The sequence below is a fragment of the Triticum urartu genome, chromosome 2A (genome assembly GCF_056163025.1).
Source record: "Triticum urartu cultivar PI428250 chromosome 2A, HENAU_Tu73, whole genome shotgun sequence".
NCBI classification, from domain to species: Eukaryota; Viridiplantae; Streptophyta; class Magnoliopsida; order Poales; family Poaceae; genus Triticum; species Triticum urartu.
Window position 1 is genome coordinate 11,466,998 of NC_141874.1, and position 11,219 is coordinate 11,478,216.

Genomic DNA, 11,219 nt, shown 5'->3' on the forward strand with positions numbered 1-11,219 from the left:
TACCTGTATACTACGTGGGGTGTCTCTGTTCATGCTTCACCATAAAGGAAGTTGAGTTTCCTTCAAGCTTGTGTCAAACTAATCTTGAATTATAATTCTGTTCTAAATTTCTAGCCCGTTGTTGCTGTTCTTTTCTTTTTCCATTTTCCTCACCGAAGTTTGAATTCTTGGGCACAAGTAATAAGTCGAGAAAAAGCGGATAGCATTGTGTACTGCTATACTCTCATACAATTGATGTACATTTCCTTGATTTTTGACCCACAAAAAACATTTCCTTGATTTTACGCAGCATAATATACTTGAAGTTAGTAGGAGTATCTGATATCCAGAACGCCCTACTTGAGTAATATTTCTCAAGATATGTAACTTGTCCATTGATATATTCTCACTCCTGTTGGTTCTACAGCTTCCCCCTGCTGCTCGCCGCCAAGGCCAACAAAGGTGCACTGATTTCGCGGGCTGCCGCTTTGCATGAAGGTGCTCGTCCACAAGCTCACCAGGTACTCGCTACCAAGCACTTCTCCCCGCCGCGACGGTGGAAGTGGGTGGTGAGTAAGGGAAGGGGTGCGTCATGGGGCTGTCTTTTATCGCCCGCTCCCCCGCTCCCCCGCTCCCGCGACTAGGGTTTCCCCCGCTCCCCCCGCCGCCGCCGCCGCTGGCGGCCGTCAGCAGGGCGCTCCCCGCCTCCCTCCCCCTCCCCCACGCTCCCGTCCGCCCACTCCCCCCCCTCTTCCGCGGGTGACGGGCGGCCCCCTGCCTCCTCTCCTTCGGCCTCCTCCCCGTCCATCTCCCTCCCCGCCGCCGTCGTCCCTTCCCCGCTCGCTCTTGGGGGGCGCGGGGGCCTCCAGATGGCGGCGGTGCAGCTCGGCCGCTGCAGTGGGGTTCGGCGGCAGGATTCCGGCGAGCTCCGTGGTTCTCGATGCGGCGGCGCGGCCGTTGGCCGCAGGGCGGCGTGTCGGTGCTAGTGGCCGGCGGCGCCCGCGCGGCCCAGATCTGGGCCCATTCGGGCTCCATCTGGGCCAGGGGGGTGGCGACTCGGTGCGTGGCGGCGCTGCTCCCTGGTTGGCGGTGAAGTGGCGGTGGTCTGCGGGGCGGTGGCGGCTTCGTCGGCTGGCGAGCTGCAGCATGACGGCAGGGGCAGTCCGGACCCTTTTGGGTCCGGCCGGGCCTCGGTGTCTAGCAGTCCCCTTGTCCGCACGTCCGGTCGGCTCCGCGGTGGTGGTTGTCCCCTCACGTCGGTGATGTTGCGGATGCCCCCAAGGCCATTCTTCCTTCTCCCATCCTCCAGGTCTCGTGTCGGTGACCTCAGGGAGACGACGAAGTTGATTCGGTGACCGTGGTGGCACATGTTGGTGGGCGGCGCGATGGGCGGTGCACTATGATTCGTCTGGGGTGGTGGTGGGGGTTTGTGTTGGGAGAAATCTCTGGCGGCTCGTCCGGCCCTGACGCGGCGATGCCTGTGGGTGCCGCCGGACCTTCCTAAAGGGCGTCGGGTACACCCCTCCCCTCACTGCCCCCCGCGTACCGGGGGAAACCCTAGAACTAGTCCGGGCAGCGGCGGCGTCGTCGTCGCCTCCTTCTTGAAGGTGTTGCTTGGTACGCGGCGCTTCCGGTGCTGGGAATGTGGTGGTACTTCTCCGGAGTCCGAAGGGTGCAGCGGTCGCCGGTCATCTTCGTTTCGTCGATCTGCCGTTGTTGGCATTTGTTTCTCTTCCTTTCTTCTCTGTGTTTTCTTTGGGCTTGTTTGTGCTGCGGCCCCAGCACCTATCGTTGAATGTATCGGTGGTTGCTTTGTAATACAAAGCGGAGGGAAACCCTTTTCGTGAAGTGGGTGGTGAGGCAGTTTAAGTGTTTACTCTTTGAGTAAAATTAGTGAGCTCAACTAATATAGAGATACATGTGCAGATGTGCTCACAGCCCAGACCTGACCTCCAATATTGTCAGGTCTTGAATGTGCTATAGCTAGTGTTATGGGATATTGTAACTGACATAGTGTAACAGAGCGCATTGCCATCACTGTTTAAGTGTTTATTATTCAAGTCGACATAGCAAGCAGTTTCCTTAAGAAAAACAAAGCTTATGATTTCCGTCTTGTTTCAGGTCAAGCTAGACAGCTGACTGTACCGTATTTACTGGTTCCACTCTTCGGTTCTGGAAAGTTTTAGACGATCGACAACTTTGTTTTGTTTGCTATTCCAAACTAGCAGCTGTCTTCCTACAAGAAATTGTTTTTGTCCCCCCTGTTTCTTGGCTTCTGGGCGCGCGAGTGCTAGGATGCTCGTTCCGACAGGTCAGGAGGCTGTTGTGTTAGGAATAAACCACGTTTCACCGTGGTCATCTGTGTGTGTCGCGTGTGAGTGGGTGTGCACTCAGTCCAGCGCGTGGGCAGGGGCCGTTGGCGAGTGTGCCGGCCAGATTAGCTAGTGCATGCACCTAGTTGGCAGGTTAGTTAGTGCATGGATCTCGGCTGGATAAGGTTGAGAGCCTAACCCAAGTGGTGGTTGAGGCCGTGCATGTAGCTAGGTTAGTGCGTGTGTGTGGTTGGACTAGGTAGTGGCCGGTGTGGCAGCCGGGTCGTGTGTGTGTGCAGCCGGGTATAAAACCCCCTCCCCGTGTACTGATCAAGAGCGCCGGTATGAGCCGAGCCTATGAGCCAGAGAAGAGGCAGTCTCCGTCGGGACCGTGGTATGCGCCCGGTTGGCTGTGAGAGAGCTCCTCTGGGTAGGCTGCGGTGTGTTGCCGCGCCCGGATATGTAAAATGAGGCCGTTCGTGCGGCCGAGGCGTTTGTGCGCCGGAAAAGTTATGTGCTCCATCTTCCACCTTCGTTTGTGCGAGTGAGAGAAAGAGAGTGGCAACAACATGTTGATGTTACTGCGAATATCCACACCATATACACCTCAAACTTAAATCATTATCCTCATATGCTTGTTCCGACAGTTTCTGAAATTTTATCAGAATATTTCTGCTTTCAGCCTGGGAAGGATGTCGGCGCCTAGCAGACTTCTTAATCCAATCTTATCCTGCAGTTGCAACTGTAATCTGACCTGATCCAAGTTTTTGTACATTCCACATCCACGCAACAGCACAACATATAATTAGTAAGTCACTTTACTTAGAGTTCACTCGCTAGTGATAGTAAGGAGTGATGTCGTTTGTTCGCTATCTAAAAAGAGCAGGTGGTGGATCGTTGGATCTGATAAAATGTACAAGTTTATGGTACGTTAGCTAAAATCATTAGTACATTTATTACTTCAATGGTATACATGAACACATCTGTTTATTCTGAATAAAAAATACAGCAAGAGCTACATATTACAAGAGTTTTGAAACAAAATTAGACCGGCACTCCTCGTCGCTTCCTCCCTGGCAAGGTGCTACCATGATGTGTATCCTGAGCACGCCTAGTAACAAAATAAACAAATGATTCATGCAGGGGTATCCTTGATTCCCATAAAATGAGAATGAAGTCTCCTTTTGGTCTAACACTAGGATCTGTTAGAAGTTCCGCAGCAGTCACACTTGGCGGTTTCTCGATTGAAGCATTCATTGTATAAGGTGCCATGCTGTGTGGATGCGAAGTAACGTCCCTTATGTCCACTGGATGGCCTTGTTCTAGGAGCGCTATTCTTGGCTGCATACCATACATGGAGAGGTTCCTTTTAAGGAATCTTATCCCCTTGTCCAATATGCCACACCAAGATTGAACATGCAGACTCCTTCTTAACGCATCTGCAAACACAGTTGTTTCAACAAGTGAAGCTTGCATACTATGCAACACCTTGGCAAATTCATCCGCGAGCTGAAGTAGCCGTGGATGTTCTGTCGGGTCTACGCTTCCGAATGCCATTATCTTGAAAAGGTACCTCAGCTCATCGTGAGATAGAGCACTTAAGAAAATCGGCTTCACCGATGCAAACCGGGCCAATCTTTTAATTCTACTTACAATAATGATCTTGCTTCCTCTTCCAATTGTTATGAGAAATGAGTGAAACTTTTCCCAGTCATCGTCATCTATATCAGAAACAAACTCAATAACGATCAACATCATCCCTTTCATAGTCCTTCCATGGTCAAGTATTCTTAAAAGGTTGTCTCCATTCAAGTGCAATATAGACGAGAAGAGCAGACGAACCCTTTCATCGCCGCACACATGAGCAACCAAAGTTTTCTTACCAGTTGTTGCACCACCTATAATCGGAAGAACTGCCGGTACATGATCACCAGGAGGGTCGTCGTGCTGCAGCAAGAAGCTCAAGAGCTTTTGCTTTTCAGCATGCCGGCCAAACATGAAGTTATCTATGTAAAGATAAACATCATATGGCCTACGAGACATGCGCTCGCATCCACCCAGAAGGATCACAAATTCTGCCATGTTAGCAACAACAATTTCCAAGCTTTCCAAGGCATAATGCAACTCAAGGTGCGTGCCCTTATTACTTGTTCGAGAACGCTTGGCTAAATACAAGCTCCCGATAGATGAGTCATTGCTGCTAACCTCGTCAGAGCTTGCCCCGTCTTGGAGAGCTCGATACTTCGAGTTGTCCACCACACTGTATCCTCGGTACATGGCCTCTGAGAGCATATTGAGCTGCATCATCATCCCGGAGTTGGTTATGTACCGTGTGTCCGCCTCCTCGACGATGGTGCAAACTCTCACTAGGAGATGCTGCAACCTCTCCATCACCTTCTGCTGCGAGTGTGGACGGCTAGAATGGTATTTGTTTAGCAGGAAGGAGATGAAACGGCTCACTAGTTCACCTGCAACAGCAGACAAGGCAACCTCCATGGCCAGAATTAAGTAGGTAATCAACTGGTCGGCTTTTTAACAAATTTATAGGCTGGCATCTGCCAAGTCTTGTAGAGAGTCTTCACGAAATATGAAAGTCTCCATGGTTGACTTTTGACTGTGACGAGTGGGTGGGCGACACAAGGATACTTGTCATTTTCACCTTTGTGCTAGTTCAGTGTTTAATAAATAAAGAAAAAACTTGCACTGTGAGCATTTTTCATATAGGTCAGTCTTGACCTGATGTTGATCTGCACTATGGTAATGGAGAAGAATTACCGAAAAAGGGTTTCCCCCGCTTTATATTATAAAGCACCCACCGAATCACAAGTTCAACGATACAAAAGAAAGGAAGAAAAAACCATAAACAGCAAATATACAAGATACCAAAGGAGCCACTAACAAGACTCGAATGCACCAAGCACAAGCTTGAACATCGAAGCCCTCGGCGAACAGGAGCCAACACACTCCACGACTAAGCCGAGGTAGATCCCGCTGCAGGAGGATTGTCACACTCCGTCATCCCCCTTGAGCCAAGCCATCCGGTCCGCCATCCATCTCTACCTCCGAAGAGAGCCCCCTGCCCTCTAGTCCTGGATCGGAGGACACTACGCCCTCGACAGGCAGAGTCGCTTACCCCTGAGCTCGCATGACCAGGACCAACAGGTTGCCGGGAGGGGGCGACAAGCACGACTACCGCACCAGGCAGCCGCACCATCGATCATCGCCAATGCCGCCATCGCCAATGCCGCGCGCCGACGCCAACTTCAACCGCAAGTGGCCGAGCATGGACACCACTGACGATATCCGGCAGCCACCTCCCGTGCCAAAGCCTCGACCACCACTCCGCCGCTCCAAGGTGGTGTCTTCAAGAAGAAAAACGACGCCGGAGCGCCGTCACCACCCAATCCGGAGATTTGTGGCTTTCACCCGGGATGAGGAAGGGAGGGTGAGGGGGGATTGCGAAGCCGCCTTCAAGAAGGGGAACGACGCCGGAGCGCCGCCGGCGTCGTTGCTGCAGCGAACAGCCAAGGGGTTTCCCCCAATCCATCCCCCCGAGAGGAAGCACCATCGCCAGATCTGCTCCAAGGGCAAACGGGGAAGCCCCAGGAGCCAGCCACGCTCCCCGCCAATCCGCCGCCCACGCGGCCAGGAGCGACACTCCCCGCATCTGCATCAGCCACCCACCGAAGGGGGGCCGATGCGCTCCACCAGTGGCCACCGCCACCACGCCAGGCGCAACCGCACGGAACAGAACACCATCGAGCCCATCGCGCCGCCGCCAGGCACTGGCCCCGCCACCGCCACCCGCCGCCGCGCCGTCACGCCCTCGACCAGCGCCACGCCGCCGCCCGCTGACCCCGACCCGCGTCGGCCCTAGCGAGCAGGGGAAGGAAGGCCCCGCCGCCGTCGAGGCTGACCGGGCTTCGCCCGTCAGCGCGAGCTGGCGGCGGCGAGGGAGGAGTCGAGGAGGAGGGGGGCCTGCGACTGGCGGCTAGGATTTCCCCTCCGCGTCGCTCGCGGGAGCGACCAGGAGGGGAGGGGAGGGAGGAGACATTGCACCATTCGCTCTACCATCGGAGAAGAATTTTCATCTGCTGCAACTTGGACGATCGACAAACTTGGTCTTGTTTCCCTATTCAAAGCAACTCTCTCTATTGACAATTTAAGTGGCCTCTGCCGAACAAGTCTCGCAGAGAATCTTTGCAAAATGGAGAAGTCTCCAGTGATTTATAAGTAGTTGATGGCGACAAGATGGTGGGTGACACAATGATACCTGTCTAAATGTCCTGACATGTGATATGGACAAGCTAAGCAGCATGAGAATATTGACCACTCACTCTAGCAAAGTTTGACGGTGGAAATTGTTTTGGTCTTTTCGAGAAGGACTTGAGTGGAGAAGCAAGGGGCAACACATCGACAAGAAACGATATGCTTACTTTTCTATCTTGCTTAGTGATGATGAGAATCACAGTAATCTCTCAGGGCACAGGTAAATTGTTTGTTTGTACTGTTGTCTTTTGGTTTCTTCAGAACCTGATTGATTATGTGTGGTTTAGTCTGTACTAATTCAGTCTTTAATCGAAAAACGTTACATCTGTGCATTCGTCAGATGTCAGGCTTGCCCTGATGTTGATGTCCACAATGGTAAGTAAAGGTGTAGCTTGACCCGATGTTGATTTCCACAATGGTAAAAGTGTTGCTTGATCTGATGTTTATTTCCAAGCAACGACTTCCATGCCGGGCAGCTCAGCAGTGGCACCGCAGATTCTCAGGACCGCCTTGTACAGTCAATTTTATCATTATTGGCCGTCCTTATTAGCAGAAGTGCGCTCCTTTACTGGAAAGACAAGCCAAGCTGATTTCTTCTTTTTCCTGTATGTCATCTGGTCTAGAAAGACAATCCAGGCTGATTTTATCATCTTATATCGTTATTGGTACAAGAGTGAAGTGCATGATGAACAGTAAAAACAAATAAATATATAAGAAATTAAATTCTTTCGCATCGAAGATGCCCTGGTGCGTGAACAGTAGAAATGTTCGGTAATTCAAAAAAATGTTCGTGAATATGGAAAAGTTATTCGCGACTTTAGAAAAATGTTCACAAACAATAAATTTGAAAATATGTTCGCGCGTATGGAAAAATTGTTCGGGACTTTAAAAAAATGTTCGCAAACCACAAATATTCGCGACTTTAATAAAATATTAGAACATTTTTTAAGTCGCAACTATTTTTCCGAAATTCATCGTTCGCGAATATTTTTTTAAAGACGCGAATATTTTTTCCAAACTCATCGTTCGCGAACATTTTTTTAAAGTCGCGAATATTTTTTCCAAATTCATCATTCACGAACATTTTTAAAGTCACGAATATTTTTACAAATTCATCATTCACGAACATTTTCTTAAAGTCACGAGCAGTTTATTAAAGTCGCGAATAATTTTTCCAAATTCATCGTTCGTGAATATTTTTTGAATTAATGAACATTTTACTGTTCATGCACCAGGGTATCTTTGATGCCAATGAATTTCACTTTTTTTACATTTTTACTGTTACCATGCACTGTTCATCGTGTACAGAAATAATGGTCGGAACCGAATGCTATTTTACTGTTCACGGTTCACTGTTTCACTGTTCACGTTTAACGCCGCCAGCTGACCGGTTAGAGGGGAGGGGGTCAGGGAGATTTTGGACCTGAATGGCACACTTACTGCACTTTAAGAACCTGGATGATGATTTTCATAGTTTAAGGACCTGCGTGACACCTCTGAAATATTTCGAGGACCTACAGTGCACTTCACTCTTAGTACAATCACTAAACTACTTACCTGGGGTCTGCGTGTCTGTTCATGCTCGACATTAGAAGTCCATTCTCATGGTGATCTTCAATTCTAACTCAGTTTTAAATTTCTAACCTGTTTTTGGCCATTGGAGATCACGGTACCATTTGGTTTTATTTTGCCCTTTTTCACACAGAAGTTTGAATCCGTGCGCACAAGTAGAGATCTGTTCGAACTCGCACTACGGTTGTTTTTCCTTAGATTGAGAAGCAAGCATTGTGTAGTGTCTCTCATACAAATAATATAGATATCATTCCTTTTTGGTTCGTCAGAACCTAATACCGACAGTGTGGTCAAGTGTGTCTGCACGTGGCCTTTTGGCTCAATTAGACTTATGTTGATGAGCAAATCTGATTTTGCTCTCCGCAATAGTGAACATGCACTTTTCTCACCTCTTTTTGGTGAAGCAAATGACACTTTTCTCATATTTTTCGTAGCTTCAGATCTAGAGCTTCTCTATCCCGTTTAGCCTCCCGTTGTGGCCGGGGAGCCAAACCAGTGCAGCAAACGGTTTTCTAAATGTTCAGAAGTTTCAGTGTCCAACACTCCAGCAAACATTCTTTTTTAATTTCAGTTCAGTTTTCTCACCTTCGTGTATGGATCAGGATTTGTACAATGGTGTCAGATGAAATTGTTGGTTATAAAAGATGTGCAGGGCATGGTTGCTTCTGATAGAGCATACCACATTATTATAGATCTGCAGTACATTTAATGGTATACAATCACCCCTAAAAATAGTTTCTTCATGGCCATGTGAACACATCCGTTTCACATCTACCAAAAAAAAAATATACAACAAGAGGTCCAAGAGTTTTGAAACAAAATTAGATTGGCGCTCCTTTCTGCTTGCTCCCTGAGCATGTGTAACCTGAGCATGACTTGTAACAAAATGAGGAAACGAATTATGTGGTGGTATCCTTGATTCCCATGCAATAAGAATGAAGTCTTGTTTTGGCGTAACACTAGGACCTCTCGTAAGTTCCCCAAATGTCAGACTTGGCAATTCTTTCTTGATTGAAACATTAGGAGTACAAGCTATCATGCTAAGTGGATACAAAGCATAATCCGTCATGTCGACTACAGAGGCTTGGTCCTTAAGCATGCTTGATTGAATATCAAATATGGAGTAGTTTCTTTTAACATATATTAGTCCCTTGTGCACTATGCAACGCCAAAACTGAACACTGACGTTCATTCTCAACACATACGCAAGCATATTTGTTGCAAGAAGTGTACCTGGCACATTGTGCAACAGCTTGGTAAATTCTTCTACTAGTTGTACTAATTGTGGATGTTCCATGGGGTCTACACTCACGAATGCTAGTATCTTGACAAGGTACCTCAACTCATCGCAAGACATACCACTTAGAAAAATAGGTTTCATCGATGGAACCGGACTAATGTTTGAAGTCTACTTAGGATGATGAGTTTTGTTCCTCTGCCCATTCTAATGGCAAAGAAGTAAAACCTGTTCCATTCATCGTCGCTTACATTAGAAGCAAACTCAATAACTACCAACATCGTCCCAAACAAGGTCCTTCCATGGTCAAGTATGGTCAAGAGGTTGTCCATTCAAGTGCCAAATAGAGGAGAAGCATGACCGAACCCCTTCGTTGCGACACACATGGGCAACCAAAGTTTTTTTCCCAATTGCTACACCACCTATTATTGGAAGAACTACTGGTGCATAATCACCAGGAGGGTAAATGTGCTCCAGCAAGAAGCTCACATCCACCCAGAAGAATAATAAATTCTGATATTAGCCATAGCAATTCCTAAACTTTTCAAGGCACCATGTTACTCGAGGAGCATTGCCTTGACATTGTTGTTCGAGAACGCTTGAAAGGAATGGCTAACTGCAAGCTACTGCTAGACTAGTCATTGATGCTAACCTTGTCGCAGCCTGCACTGTCAAGCAATGAAAGGCACGGTACCTAAAGTTGTCCAGCTCACAGCATCCTCGGTACATGGCCTCTGAGAGTTTCTTGAGCCGCATCATCATCCCGAAGTTGGTTATATATCGCCTGTCTTCCTCCTCAATGATGGTTCTAGCTCTCATTAGGAGGTGCTGCAATCTCTGCACCACCTTCTCCTCTGATTGGGCATGACACAAGGAGTTGTACTTATTTACCAGGAAGCAGATGAACTGACTCAGGTTGGTCGTAATAGGAGTATCATAACTAGTATTATCCATGTCAACTATACAATTTTGACGTGGTGGTGTTGATTTAAATGAAGAAAGAGAGGGTTCGGTATCATATGATACCGTATCAGAATAAATTATGTGCTACTATGTGTCATGCATGACAATAATGTGAGCACCTTAGATACTCACTAGTAGAAAACAGGGCTATGGTCCAGGCCGGCTCAGCCCATTAGTCCCGGTTCAGTCTAGAACCGGGACCAATGTGGGCATTGGTCCCGGTTCGTGAGCCCAGGGGGCCGGCCGAGCCACGTGGGCCATTGGTCCCGGTTCGTCTGGACCTTTTGGTCCTGGTTGGTGGGACGAACCGGGACCAATGGGCCTGGCTCCTGGCCCACCACCATTGGTCCCGATTCGTGGCATGAACCGGGACCAAAGGCTCCCCTTTAGTCCCAGTTCATGCCACGAACCGGGACTAAAGGGTTTGCCCAGAGTTTAGTCCCACCTCGCCAACCGAATGGGCGCGCACACCTGTTTATAAGCCCGTCCCTCTGTGCGTTGTTGAGCTCCTCTCAAAGTGAAAATAGATGCACCTATAGAGGAAATTGGACCTAAATTCATAAATAGAAATTAATTATGAATTTATGTTTAATTTTCTCTATAAGTGCATCTATGTTCACTAACAGAGAAGTTTTTATTTTTTGTGACCTAAAAGAAAAAAGAAATCACTAAAAAACTATAAGTATTTAGTTCTAAGTAGAAATGAAAAAATAAATAGCAAAAAAGAAAAAAAATGCCTATAATATTTGTTATGACTAACTAAAATTACCAAATTGAGTAAAGTTATTCATAAACTAGTGATTCACACAAATTTTAAAAAATTCAAATTTAAACTATTCAAATTTAAACTATTCAAATTTTAAAACAAATGGCACTAACAGAAAGTT

At 47.8% G+C, this 11,219-nt stretch overlaps 1 protein-coding gene across 1 annotated transcript; it reads right to left on the reverse strand.

Annotated features, from left to right (window-relative positions):
• Positions 1 to 3,203: 3,203 nt before the first annotated feature.
• Positions 3,204 to 4,829, reverse strand: LOC125540627 (uncharacterized). Its single transcript, XM_087539372.1, has one exon. The coding sequence runs from the start codon at positions 4,785 to 4,787 to the stop codon at positions 3,336 to 3,338; it is 1,452 nt and encodes a 483-aa protein (XP_087395498.1). The 5' UTR covers positions 4,788 to 4,829; the 3' UTR covers positions 3,204 to 3,335.
• Between the last annotated feature and the right edge of the window lie 6,390 nt (positions 4,830 to 11,219).

Coding starts and splice junctions, on each gene's coding strand:
- LOC125540627 (XM_087539372.1), bottom strand. CDS start 4,787: ATGGAGGTTGCCTTGTCTGCTGTTGCAGGTGAACTAGTGAGCCGTTTC.